We start from the raw sequence: 14,500 nt of genomic DNA, 5'->3' as shown, positions 1-14,500 counted from the left end.
AATCAAATTATAGAAATTAAATTGACAGCCCCCTTTAATTATATCGCAACAAAATTAAGTTACAACGGCAAAATTGCGCCTCACGAAGAATTGAATGACGTCAATTATAAATTACAAGCTAAAAAATCTATCTAATTATACAAAAGCTATTAATTAATTAAGTAAACTTACAAATACAAGGAACCAGCAGAAACAATATCTCTATGAACTAATTCTAATGCCTTTCCCATCTTTTCTTCCAATTCACTATTTCCAATTGCTTTAGCAGCAACAACCAATTGTCGAATCAACTCTTCTAATCTTCTAAACATACGAATTAATGAACCTTCATAAACATCTGTCATCTTACAAATTTGAGTAAATGTTGCTCCTTTACACCAAGCAAATGTAACTTCCATTAATTCAGGACGGAATAATTCAACATAATCTTTTTCAAGGATTTCTAATTTACATTCACGAGAAACTTTAGCAATCTTTGATGCCATTTCTTGCATTGATTTTAATGGTTCAGCCAATTCAGGTTTTAATCTAGGTACTTCTTTAGCACGTTCTTGGAAAACAAAACATGAAAGTAATGCAGCACATTGCTCACTTGTAAGGTCATTAAAATTACCATTGAAAATTAATTCAGTAAGTAATAATTCATCACCAGTACTAATTTCACATGCAACTCTACCCTTTAATTCAATAATATCATTCTGAGTAGTGAATCCTAAACGTCTCAATACACGTTTTCTATGCCTCAAGTCATCCAATTGAATCACCGCTTCTGCTTCCAAAATCTTCTCTTTAAGTTGTTTAATCTTATGTTCAAGATCAACTTTTGAAGAATATTTGTCATAAAGATCTTGTAATCTTGCAGTATTATGTAAAGGATTACCAGTCAACTTGGCATCTAATACTTCAATTTTACGTAATAACATCTTGAATTCATTATCAGTAATCTTCATACTTTCAACAGGATCCATTAATGGAATACCATCTGGGAATCGTTTAGGTAAATCTTTAAGGGTCTTTACCAATGTACGTTTTGCTTCAGAACTCTTTAAATCGGATGGAACTCTCAATCTTACACTACTTATCTTTTCAATCGAATCTAATGTAATTGGAATATACTCTGCTCTTGATTTTTCTCCCTTCTTAGCAACTCTAATACCTTCAGCTAACATTGGATTAAATGGTTTAATCAAATTCACAGGTGAATCAACAAACATCGTACATACAAACACATTGACAATATATGATTGATGAGCAGTGAATTCTTGATTCCCTTTTCTATTTCTCTTTGCAAATGTTGTCACCATCCCCCATCCATAGTCTTCTTCTCCAATCTTAATTTTAACCACTCTACCTTCTTGTAAGAAAGGTAAAATATGACCTGGATGAGTTATAACTGTTCTGACATCCCCTTGATATCTAGTCAACAGGGTTTTGAGATCATAATATTCTTTAACAATTGGTTCATCATCAATTTTAATTTCTTCATATTTTTCCTTTAATTCGCCCAACAGTTTTTCCATAACTGGTACACTGGCAGCATTTTGAAATTGGTAAAATGAACTTTCTAACATAAATTCGGGAGATACACCTTCAACTCTCATCAAATTAAGAATCATATTATATCCTAAATGGAATGCAGAATCTAATCTATCAGCTTGACCTTTTACCATTCCTTTGGCCACTTGGGGTTCCATCTTTTCATCAATCATCATAATAACAATACCCCTATCATCTAACCCTCTACGACCAGCACGTCCTGACATTTGGATATATTCACCTCCAGAAACCCATCTGAAACCTTTACCATCCCATTTACGAACAGATGTGAAAACAACAGTTTTGGCAGGCATATTTAACCCAATAGAGAACGTTTCAGTGGCAAACAACACTTTTAAAAATCCTTCTTGGAATAAAATTTCAATAATTTCTTTCAAAATTGGTAATAAACCAGAATGATGAATTCCGATACCTCTTCTTAATAATGGAAGAATATTTTTGATTTGGGGTAATTCTTTATCTTGTTCTGGTAAAAGATTAATTGCATTTGTGAAAATTTTAGTTAAAGCTTCACGTTCCTCATCAGTATTAAAATCTAATTTTGACATCTTTAAAGCAAGGGATTCACAATCTCTTTTGGAAAATGAAAATACAATAACTGGGTTATAACGTTTCATATAGATCATTTTAACAATCTTATAAATATCAGTTTTACCATCTTTATTTCCACCCTTGAAAGTTTGTCCCTTTTTACCTTTACCTTTTTCACCCAGTGATGGATCATCACCAGTATTATCACCAATGGATGCCATTGCTTTTTGGAAATTTTCTTCACGGAATGTACCCTTTTCATCCACGACCAAATGAATTCCATCACCTCCTGCAGGGAAAAGATAATGCTGTAATGGAGTTGGTCTGAAATCAGTATAGACGACATGACAAGGTTGATTATGAATCTTAACGATCCATTCGGCAAATTCCATCGCATTAGGAATAGTAGCTGATAAAAATACATAATGGACTTTATCAGGTAACAAAATAATTGTTTCTTCCCAAACCACACCACGAGATTTATCTCTCATATAATGAACTTCATCAAAAATGACCCAAGCAACTTCTCTCATAATTTCCGAACCTCTATATAACATACTTCTCAAAATTTCTGTAGTCATAACCAAACAACCAGCATCAGGATTAATAGTAACATCACCAGTCATCAATCCAACATCACCAAATTCAGCTTGTAATTCACGATACTTTTGATTACTCAAAGCTTTAATTGGAGAAGTATAAATGACTCTTTGTTTCTCACGAAGAGATTGAGCAATGGCATACTCTGCAACCACGGTTTTACCTGCTGAAGTATGAGCAGAGACCAACACACTTTCATTTCTATCAATACATGAAATAGCTGTATCTTGGAAAGGATCTAATACGAAAGGATAAGTTCTCGCTTCGGTAGTACGTTTATGTTCACTGATGGGTATATATGGATATGAAGGGGGGATAGCGACTTGATGACGAACCTGGTGACGAAGTTTTAATTTATTTCCACTAGTTGAAGTTGTGGTTGAATCATCTTCTGCTTTGACTTCAGTCACAGGTAAGAGCCCAGCAGAAACTGAGACTTCACGAGATGCTTCAATTTCTACTGAATCAAAAACCACAGGTTTGATTTCTTGTTTCTGTTGTAATTCCTGCTTCTTTTTCTTTAATGGACCGTCCTTGTCAGATTCGGATTCTGTAGGACGTTTCTTGGTTGCAGTAGCAGTTGTCTCGTTATTGGAAGTATCTTGGTTATTGGTTTCTTTTATCTCTTCTATCTTTGGGGGAGCGACCGATGGTGCCTCGTCAAAGACATCAAATAAATCATCCATGTTGCTTTATGGGGTTTATTGATTGGTTGACTGTAAAGGTAAGTGATGACTAGAAAGAGAGAGATGGTTGTAAAAAAAATCCTTCTGCCAATTTTGTTTTATTTTTCTTTTGTTCTTTCGTTTGGTAGCGAATCTCATCGCAACATTTATTTACTACCGGGTTTATACAGTACAGTATGCACTAGGCAATTATGTCTAGAAACCTTTTATATATGCTAAACTGTAGTCCTATGTATTACTTAGATAGAATCACGGATTCTATGATGCATAACTTCTCCTACTTATCTATATACATATTTCACTGAAAAATACTCTACATTACAGGCTGATTATCAGATAATGCCTTTAATGTTCTCCATTTCTCATGATCATACTCCCCCAAAATAACACTACCCACAGGAGAACCAAGTCTACTGATTTCGTCATCATCGTCATCGTCAATATCATCCCCACGACTAATACTAGTATTCACATCCCATAAATCAATTGGCTCCACGAACTTATTGATTGAGTTGGCAGATTGAGGAAATGGTGATGCATGTAAAAACAACGCGGTGTTGGGTTCAGATATACTATATTTATGATACACAGCTGGCGTTCTTGGTGTAGTTTGCTGCGATGATGCAAATTTCTTGGGGGAATTGTTATTGCTTCCCCAAAGACTGGTTGTACGGTTGTGTTGTTTGAATATCTTCTTAGGACTAGTTTCTCGGAAGAGACTTTTTAAAGGAGATTTAGTTGTTTTGATACTAAGTACTGATATTTGTGCGGGTGGTGTAGTTGGACATGTTGGTTCTAGTGCGAATGAAGATGATGTAGTTTTCTCGGAAATTTCTTCACTTAAAGTCTGTGATATTTTCCTGAAAGTATGCAAAGAAGGAGCACTGATTGATCTTGAAGATGGAATCCGGGTATTGGATGAAGAAATGTCACTAAGATGATCTATATTATCTGATCTTGGTTCCTTGGGTGGTAATAAGAATTCCTCAGTTTCAAATATTTCTTGCTTCTTGTATTCAAATCCTTTTAAATTTCCATCCGACACTAGATTGGAAATTCCCAGAATATTTAAATTCAACCCTTGCTGTAATTTGGTATGTTCGTAATGAGCTAGATTCCAATTATCACTTGGCGAACGCTTTTTAATAGGCGGCTCTGGAATATTCTCGAGTCCGGTTAGAGTAGTAACATATTCTGATTTGCTCTTTCGTATTTTAAAGTTCTTTGGGTATTCCGTTAATTGCGTATTTAGTTCGCCATTGAGTTGTGGTTGTTGCGAGATTTGTTCATCTACCGAAACTTGCTTACTATGAACTTTTAACACAGGCGGCAATAATGATTCATCTATATTGCTTAAGAATAATTTCTCATCGTTAATAGACTTCCATCTTTGTTTTCGTACTTGAGTTTTATTGGGTATGCAATTGGTTGATTTAGATCGTCCTATTTCATGTGTTTGAATATGATTAATGCTGTCATCAAAAAGCAAAGACGATGGATCTCTTGATATCTTACTATCTGAGATCAAAGTAGATAAAGAATGACAGTGCGCTATCCTATGGCTCTCCTTCTGGTTATTACTATATAGTGAATTCCGTATGGGTGTGATGGGAGTCGAGTTGCTGAAATGACGTTTTTGCTGTCGTTGCTGAAGTTGAAGCTGTTCAAAGTATTGCAATTGTTGAGTTGCTTTGTCTTTTGAGTCTGATGGCATTGGTACTATTGCGGTGTGTGTTACTATTGGTGATGATTTTGTGGATGATTTGTCGGATTCTGATAATTCAACATCACGCAAGGCAGCATTGGTTTGTTGAATGAATACAAATGATAATATTATTGATGCAGTTAAAAAGATTATGCTTGTAATGTAGGTGACTACTATCCCAATTTCTTCTGGAGTATTTATAGGATCGTGGATTATGAATAGTATTCCTGCTGTTACGTATAGTATTGATACCAACGATTGGACTAGCAATTGCATGTAGCTTAGTACAAGAGAGTTGATTATGATCATTATTATACTGCAAAACCCTGAAATTGAAAACAACAAGTGATATAGTTCTTTATGGGAAAGTATTATTGTAAGTATACCTGATGCTCCTATTAGTAGGGTACATAGCACATTTGTACCTATGGATGTTATTCGAATCATGGGGGCGCTACTGTAAGTCCAATGGGTATAGTTGGTTGTGTGTGTGTTTCGTTGTTTGTTTATGACCGAGAAAAAAAATGCAATGGGCAGGGACAGATGTATTTGTTTGCTGGTAGATCTTTATGCAAGTTGATGTAAAGCAAGGACCTGTTAGATCTTCTTGATCCCGACGCAAGGCTATATGTGAAGGTGTTTTATTCGATCCAAATTGATTGGAACACTTTCAACTTTTATAAAAAACAAAATAAACAACTAAATTCTTTTAGAAGTGAGTAAATACTTATACAATAGAAATGAGGTTTATGAAATTCTTTCGCAGCATTTCCCATCCCTTTGTTTGTCGTCGTTGTTTAAAGTGTGGGATATTTTTTTGTTGTTTATGTTTTCTGTTTGTTTGTTTTTTCACCTTATTGTTGTCTCTTCCCAATTAGGAAATGGTTGCAATTCTGTCGCGTTTTTTTCACTTGCAACTTTCACAAAACTGTCAATATACAACCATCCAAGACGTAGAGGCTGAGAATGGGAGGAGGGTCAACTAAAGAAAAGGGGATCCTACAAGAACAAATCCAAATCAAACAACATTTTTATTTAAGGGATTTTCTGTAACTAAATTTAACTAACTATCGTTTTTTTTTGTTTTCATTCGTAGTTTCAAGACACTAAATATTCTTCATTGACATCCCTTGTTATTGTCAACTACTCTAAATACTCATCCTCTAAGTAAACTTATGGTCACCACCAATCCATCTATTAACCATATCTAATGAGTTTTCTGGTTGGTCATAAGGAACCATATGACCACCATCAAAGATTCTTAAGAATGTAAAGTTTTCATAATTCTTCACATCACCTGCATGCGTCTTACCAACGTTCCACTTTTGAACTGGGGATTTGGCAAATTTGGCACCTCCTTCCCATTCTAATTCATTGGCCCAAGCTTCATTACCTAACCAATTACAAATGAAATCCTTGTCACCAGCATAAATTAAGACTGGCAAGTCCTTTGAAAGTAATTCTGTAACTTGTTTATAATAAGGCTTCATCCAATCACCTGCAAACATAAAGTTTCTGTTAATATCAAAGTTACATGAATCGTACTTTTCAACTTCAGCACCAAGAGCCTTCATAACTTCTGGTTTGTTCAAATAATCATCAATGTATTGTAATCCAGTGTAACATAAACTACCACCTTCACAATCTTTACGTACATCATATACATTTCTACCAGTACGTTGATAAGGACCAATTTGAGCATTGTTACAGTAAATTGTAGCAGGGACACAACTCCATACAGATTCACTTTCATAACAAGACTTGATTAATGAAAGACAACGAGGTAAGGATTGTTCCATAGCAGCACATTCTTGTGGAGATAATACTGCATCGGCTCCACCTTGACCACAAGCCATTGGTTCGTAATATTCATATTGAACTAAAGGATTAGTTAAACCATTACCAATCAAAACGGAAGATAAGTTAAATGAACGGTCTTCATGGGATAAGATTTCAGAAGCAAATACAGGAATATAATGACCAGCATATGATTCTCCGGCAATATGGAAATCAACATTTGAATATTCGGGGAATTGTTTGAAGAATAATTCCAAGAATGCATAAACATCCTTCCCTGCAGCAATCGTATTAGATACCGATTGGGAAGAATAGGAATATCCGACGTTGATTGGTTGATCCAAGAAGATAACTGAAGCATTACTGTTCCAACTGTATGGATTGTATTTTGGTTTTAAATCTTTACCAATTGAAGCAGGACCCAATTCAAAGAATAAACCAGTCATGGAAGAACAACCAGGTCCTCCATTAAGCCAAAGAATAACTGGGTCATTCTTTGGGTCGTTTCTACTTTCAAAGAACCAATAAAAGAAATGCTTATCTTCATCTTCAACATCTAAATAACCACTGTATTGTTTAACTTTATCAATGCCTAACTCTGCTGGGTTAGTCTTCTTGACTCTCAACTTATGATTAGGATGCTTCTCATCAGACACATGAAAATCAAAAACAGCTTGATTGGATTTTTGAGCCGGTTTAGGTGGGGCTTTAAAATTCAATTTCAGAACTGCCTCGGGGAATTCTAAAATCATATCCAGCCAGACTTTACGAGCTTCTTCTGGAATGGGTTCCTTCATTACCTGGGTGATAATGTTCATAATGGCCTTAGGACCACGGGAAAGGGATTCGGTAAACTTGGAAGCATATTGGTCTACCAATTGGAATTTCTGTTGGATGTCATTGAATGAGGTGGGAAGGATTAATGCTTGTGTTAATGAAGCTGTGGTTGCAATGGTTGCAACAACTGTTGTAGATAACTTCATGTTTGTATATCTACTGTTTTCGTCAAACAGAAGAAGAAGAGAAAAGAAAGGAAAGCAAAGATAAAAAAAAAGTGGATGGCAAATGTAATCTTTAGGGAGAAAGAAAAGGGAGATAAGCGCATTACAGTAAAAGACGGGAACCTGTATGCGAAGTTTCATTTTCCGTTTACAGAACAAAGAAGGCTGGATAATTGGAATTGAAATGGGCCTATATGCAGGTATTTCTCCCTACACAACATTATTGTTCCATTTACAAGATTGTCTTAGGATTTGATGCCATGCATTTATAAGGACAATTTTAAGTGTTTGACAATACTGGCCCCAATTCTTAAATCAATGAGAAGTTCAGCATCAACTTGCAACCAGATACTTTATCTAGCTTATAATACCTGATACACACTTATCTGGCTTATAATACCAGATACTCTCGCACTGGCTCAAAAAAACCTATTTTCTTCCCTTTATTTCATGTTATATTTCTCAGAATCTCGGTCAAGCTATTCAGAAATTTTGTAATGAATGCTAGCAGAAACATAAAGTACCTTGGTGGTTCAAATCTACATACATCTCTTCCTAGCAAATCTTCTAATTAAATCCAATTTTTCTCAGCTTTCCAAACAAAAGCTCGGCTGTGAAAATTTCTATGTTGAAATTTTTCCACGTACAGTAGTTGAATTCCAGCAAGCGAAATGTGTTTTCAATTAAGTATAACCTTCGGAAAATGTTTGGTAATATGTCAGGTTACAAATGAAACAACTTATCCCTTGGTACACTAATCAATACGTCATTAATTACCATTTTTCTTATATGCAGAATTGAAAAATTGTGACGGGTTGAAATGGATGGTTTCAATTTTGCAAGAGGCAAAAGTTGTTACACTTGATTCTAGAATTGAGAACAGATCAACAAGCAGAACTTGTACATGGTCTGGTGGTAGTCAGCCAACCTTGCGCCTATGTCACTTCCTTCCTCCTCCTCCTCCCCCCACCCCACCTACCAAATAAAAGAAATATCACGTGTCATCAGACATCCGTATTGGCAATGAAATTGACCAGGTATTAAGCCAACACTTATATAGATATCCAAGAAAGTCAAGATCGAAGCATCATGATTCCCTTTCTCGACAATCAAGATATAAGTCATCATTACTGTGCATGTTTTTCTGTTTTTTGTTCAACGATTGCTCTCTGATTAACAGAAACTCGTGGAATTCTCATATTCCTGTCCTGTGGAGTATAGACGAAGAGAATAGTTTATTCACCGTTTAACTATATCACAAAAGGTTCGAAACTACATTGAAACAAAGTCTAATATCCCTGTAATATTACTCCAATTAAATAAATATAAAAACTATATACATGCCAAAAGAACTAAAGATAATTCTTAAAAACGGGAAACATTCCAACGTTTATAACTCATTCTCTTTGAATGTGCCAAGTCAGGATAAAACACAAAATCCAACATAATTTGCCCCAATTCTACTGTCTCTATTTGATCTACTTCATCTTGTTCCAAACCAGTAGCTTTCAATTGATCCTTAGAAATAGGCAATCCATGCAATGGTCCAATTGGGCCGTATCTATTATAATAATGATCTAAATAATTAGCTCTCTCCACAGCTTTTAAAATCTGTTCAACCTTCATAGATTCGGTGCGTCTAAGGGGATATGAGTTTTGATCGGAGACAAGAAGGGCCTGTTTGATGAATGCAATGACTGTTTCTAAAGATGTGATTTCTCCAGACATGAGTTTCTTGAGGAGACATGGAAGTGGAATAAGAGTGATGGTAAATTCCTTTTCTGAGAGGACTATACCGTCATTGAGATAGCTTGAATAATAGCCGCAATGGGAGTTATCTGTGAGGAGGGTCCAAAGACTTTGAAATTCTTCAAGTTCGTAGATTGCGTTCATTGCTGATGTATTGATTGATTGAATGATTGTATTGAAGAAGGAATTGATTGGGATGGATGAGGTGGATACTGACTTGTATTTATATTCGCAGCAATTGCTGGAGATTTCTCGTGGCCGATCATCGGATTGCTGATAAGAAAATTGTTCCTGAAATTGGAGATAATGGTTATGTAATCGGAGAATATGATAAACTAAAATGTGATAGATGTTCCGTAAGTAGTGAAAAACACGGCGATTTGAAAATGTGGAGTTTGCAGATACGACAGTTCGGAATAATTTGACAAGTAGATTCGGAATAACTTTTTTCGCAATGTAACATTTTTTTCTGGACAGAATACTAAGTACTATGGGAAAATGAAACATGATCACATTTCAGAAATTCAAATTTTCTTTATAATTTTATAAATTACGTCGCGTCGTAAATGAAAATTCTAAAGCGTGGGGGAGGGGTCCGTGGGGGGAGATCTATGTTTTATTTCTTTTTTATTTAATATTTGTTTGAACTTTGCAGCCAAACTTTTGCAATTTTTATGCGAAACCGTGACATAATGCAATGTCACATTCGGCCCCGATATCTTCTTTAGGAGTTGTTTTATTCAATATACATTACTTGATTAGTAAAATATGACAGTCTTCAATCTAATAGAAACTGCGCAGCTAAAGACCCGAAGTACTGTAGGCATGGTGATATTCCGTATATTTTATATGGGACTACTGAAAGTTGCTATAGACTTCTTTGACTTCGACTACCTCTACTCATCTAGAATATGCCGAAAAGTTCTTTCTACGAAAACTCTGTATAATTTTTCCGTGGTGTTCATTTCATTTCGAAGCCGCAATCCATTATTAGTAATCTTCTAAGACAAAGGCGTAAGATCGGAACTCAATTAGCACTGTAGATTCGGGCAACTGCTTTGAATTAATTCATGTCAGCGACTCTGCTTTCAATAAAATAATAAGAATTAACAAGAACGACGCCCTTAGCCAAAAGCTCGGAGTACCACTTCTGAAGTGGGTTTTCTGTCACTTATAGTAGGTAAAATAACAGTATCTCAACAGTATTTCAACAGTACCCATTGTTGTCGACCTCTTGAAGGATTGTCAGTTATATTAGATTAATGAAGAATATGAACCGAAGCAGTTAGCTAAGAAATTCGCTGACGGCTACCTTGCTATGATATCAATGAAATACTCTTTTCTTTTCGTGAAATCTACTCAGTTGTTCCTCGTTGCTTCTTTATTCTTTCCATACAAGAAGCAATCTCATGCAATAATATGCAAATGAACGGACTTCATTATTCTTCTCGAATATATTTGAGGGCAAAAGTAGATGAAAATAATGTTCTTCTATGCCCCAAACAGCTTCGCGAGCAATTTAACAAATCGAATAGAATAAACGACTCGTTTTGAGGTAGCACGATGTTTACAATTACACCACAAACTTGAAAAAATCATTCATTATTCCAACTAAAAATATCCGTCTAATAGAAAATAAATACATAAATATAAACAATGTCGCAGACCGCCTTGCATTTTCTTACGCCTGAAGAAAATTGGCAGCATATAGTTCACAATACCGTTTGATCATTGTCATAATATCAATTATAACAAATCGTAATATCTTCCCCTTTATGAATTCAAGGAACTTGATCAATTTGACTAGATTTGAACTAATTAACCTTTGTAATATCTTATCTGAGAGCGTCAACACTTTCTGCAAATGTATATAATACTCGTGTTTTTCTCTTCTATGCTCAAGCTTTTGTTCTTGTGTTAACGGAGTATGGCTAGGGGATTGGTCAATAGTACCACCAGATTCTTCCTGTGAATACAGATAGGAACTATATGCACTATTTGGTCTTGGTAATGAAGGACACATGTTATTGTTCGAATATGAGTGGGTGCTTGCTCCAGATGGTGCCACTCCAGACCCATTATTATTTCCATGACCATTTCCATTATTTTGAGTTGGAGTAGATGATCCATTTGAGGTCATTGAAAGCAGAGACTCTCGGCGACTATTTTTTATTCGGTTGTATATTCTCAGTTTAGATAGGATTGAATTCAAGGTACCCTGTTCAGAATTCGGACGATTGGTTGCTTGTGATTTTTTGGAAGTTGTCAGTTGCGGTCTTGATTTGCCATGAGGTGATTGATTATCAGCCTGTTTTCCGTTAGGTGAATCATCCGGATGGTTGATGGATGACAGGTTACGTTTCTTCTTAGTAGTGCTAGATGATAGTCTTTTGCCGAAAGCTCGGATCGAGTTTAATGACTGGTTGGATTTTGTTCGGTATAATGTTTTCCCATTTTCAAATTTATCATCATACGGATCAATATTATATTCATCTTCTTCGTCTTCTTCATCTATAGGGTTATAAAAAGTGGAATTAAACGACGAACTGTCTGTTGGAAATCTATATCCTGGCATATCATATACTTTATAAGCGGTTAATAATTTCTCATAATAATTTAAAGTAATGTCTTGAAAATTATCACTTGAATCTTTAAATTCAAGTTCTATCGTGGCTATAACTTCACTAAGGATATTGTTCTTGATAGCAACATCTTTGATTATTATATCATCAGTAAGCCAAATAGTATCTGGTAATACGATATTAGGAAACATGGGAGCAATTTTTGGATTCGGAAAGTCGGGATGTGATTCATCACTCGTGTCAAGTATAGCGGCAGGATCCCCCAAATTAAGAAACTGTTTTAATATTAAGCCTATGACTTTATATTTATTGAATTCTTCGGGAAGCAATAATGCCTGCATTGAATCAGTCATATTTTCAATGGTCTCTTGGTCTGTATCCGCGTTGTCACTTGTTATAAAAATGTCTTCTGATCGCGGTGCCTTACGCTTACTAGTGTGATATTGAAAGTAAGATCGCTGTTGTTGAGTAGACACGTACTGTCGTTGTTCAACAGCAGATACAATAGATCCCCTAGACATGATTACTTCTGTGATTATTAATAGTAGGAATAGTGACGATTAACAGAAGTTGATAAGTGAATGTGGTTAAAATAAAATTCAATCTGAAATATAAAAATAAACAAATTATCTTAAAAAAAAAAATCAACCAAAAAAAAAAAAAAAAATCGAAAGGGTAAAAAAAAAAATTTTTTGGTACAAAACGTATTTATGTATGTAAGATTGGATGTTTTAAAGTGGTTAAATTTATTATTTGCAGTTCGCTTAAGTTATCGAAGTATTTTTATTTATATACACTCCTGTTTCATTCATTCATACCATTATGAAACCATCTTAATAATCTAATAGAGAAGGTTAGTACAATGTATCATTCATCCTTCTATGCCTATTATTAGATTTGAATCTTTATAGATCCATGATTGATATTTCAGCTACGCATTCGCGTAAAAAATTTGGATCATCAGAGGAATGGAAAAGCCAAAAGACGCGATTTTTGATTCCGAGGTTAATTCGTCGTAAAGAATACAAACTTGTACAGCATAAGCTTCTTTGAACAAAAAGAAAGAACAACTGTTGCGTCTTACTTGACATGAATCACGTCTATTTTCCTTCGATAGTAACAAAAACCGCAGAGACCATTTTCGAAAGTTTTCGAAAAATTCCAATGAAAAACCGAACAAGGCACTGTAATGCATAACTCAGAATTCATCCTTACAAGCACATGATTCAACATTTGGTGGTAGATATGCCTTGGCAGAGCCCTTTTCGGTGTCTGGTCGTCTCATTTTAAACTCTATTCTCTGTTCTCGAACTTTTGCAAGTTCTGCCGCCCCTCTTTATCGTGATTGCGTGTGTCAGACTAAATTAGATGGTGCTATAGACTAACATATGTTCACTCCATTAGCCACTATACGCCTGGTGAAGATAAAAAACATGACATAGAATACCAAGATATCTATTCCTCTCGGATTTCACGTTCTCGTGGACAATCGGGTTGTTGGTAATGGACTGCTTCCAGTTGAATTTTAGCAAAACGAAATGGGCCCCCTTTAATAGTTTATAATAACCAAAATATATAGCCGAGAAGACGCTTTGTCGCTCTCTCTAAAAAACGACAAACGTAAAATCGTCAACCAGCGACATCTCTATTTGCAAAAGCCCGCCGCACCTAAATGACACGTACAAAAGACCATCTCGCATGCCATTGTTAGTTTAAAACGCGTAAATTTATTTTATCTTTGATGCGTAAAGCTACATGTTGGGATGTGTTTGCAGCCAATCACTATCTACTTGATAGCACAAAAGTAAAAAATATCTTGATCGCCATTGTTCTAAAACCAAGAAAAATGGTTAAACTTTTTATAAACTTGAAATGCATAGTAGCCTAAAACTCCCTTGTTCAAGCAATGTTGGTATCTTATCTTAGACACCCAATTGACTCGTCCTTAGACACTCAACCCTTTAACAGAACGATTTTTTCTGCCAGAGTTTCAGCGAATAGATTGTCTAATGGGGGTAGGCTGTTTTTCAGATTTGGTTGCAAAAAAGACAACGATGGTTACGATACTTCTGGTCAAAAAAAATAGAACATACAGAGATAGGTAGGTGTGTTTTATATTTCATAATTTCTCTGTAATTTGACTATTTTGTTATGAACTCAACAATGGGCCCTAACATTGTTCACTGAATACAAAACCTTCAGCCCATACATGTAGTTGATCTGTAAGATCTCTAATGATATAGCGGTGTAGGAAGTACTACCACAAGAAGGGGACCCTTAAATCATAAAACG

At 35.3% G+C, this 14,500-nt stretch overlaps 4 protein-coding genes across 4 annotated transcripts; all 4 read right to left on the bottom strand. All coding sequences in view use genetic code 12, as the record gives it.

Moving 5' to 3' along the window:
• Positions 1 to 167: 167 nt before the first annotated feature.
• J8A68_003552 (ATP-dependent RNA helicase) lies at positions 168 to 3,374 on the bottom strand (the record flags this gene model as incomplete). Its single annotated transcript, XM_049407420.1, has 1 exon — positions 168 to 3,374. One exon carries the CDS (start codon positions 3,372 to 3,374, stop codon positions 168 to 170), a length of 3,207 nt encoding a protein of 1,068 aa, XP_049263159.1.
• A 313-nt stretch (positions 3,375 to 3,687) lies between these two features.
• J8A68_003551 (uncharacterized protein) lies at positions 3,688 to 5,355 on the bottom strand (the record flags this gene model as incomplete). The annotated part of the gene is made up of 1 exon (XM_049407419.1): positions 3,688 to 5,355. The coding sequence occupies one exon, from the start codon at positions 5,353 to 5,355 to the stop codon at positions 3,688 to 3,690; it is 1,668 nt and encodes a 555-aa protein (XP_049263158.1).
• An 887-nt stretch (positions 5,356 to 6,242) lies between these two features.
• On the bottom strand, positions 6,243 to 7,859 carry CPY1 (carboxypeptidase C; the record flags this gene model as incomplete). Its single annotated transcript, XM_049407418.1, has 1 exon — positions 6,243 to 7,859. The coding sequence occupies one exon, from the start codon at positions 7,857 to 7,859 to the stop codon at positions 6,243 to 6,245; it is 1,617 nt and encodes a 538-aa protein (XP_049263157.1).
• A 1,383-nt stretch (positions 7,860 to 9,242) lies between these two features.
• Positions 9,243 to 12,729, bottom strand: J8A68_003549 (uncharacterized protein; the record flags this gene model as incomplete). The annotated part of the gene is made up of 3 exons (XM_049407417.1): positions 9,243 to 9,687; positions 11,312 to 12,581; positions 12,636 to 12,729. The coding sequence occupies 3 exons, from the start codon at positions 12,727 to 12,729 to the stop codon at positions 9,243 to 9,245; spliced, it is 1,809 nt and encodes a 602-aa protein (XP_049263156.1).
• Between the last annotated feature and the right edge of the window lie 1,771 nt (positions 12,730 to 14,500).

Source organism: Hemisphaericaspora subhashii (genome assembly GCF_019202705.1).
Source record: "Hemisphaericaspora subhashii strain CBS 10753 chromosome Unknown scaffold109, whole genome shotgun sequence".
In the NCBI taxonomy this organism is placed as follows: domain Eukaryota; kingdom Fungi; phylum Ascomycota; class Pichiomycetes; order Serinales; family Debaryomycetaceae; genus Hemisphaericaspora; species Hemisphaericaspora subhashii.
Note: the sequence above shows the minus strand (reverse complement) of the source record. Positions and strands in the feature narration are given on the sequence as shown.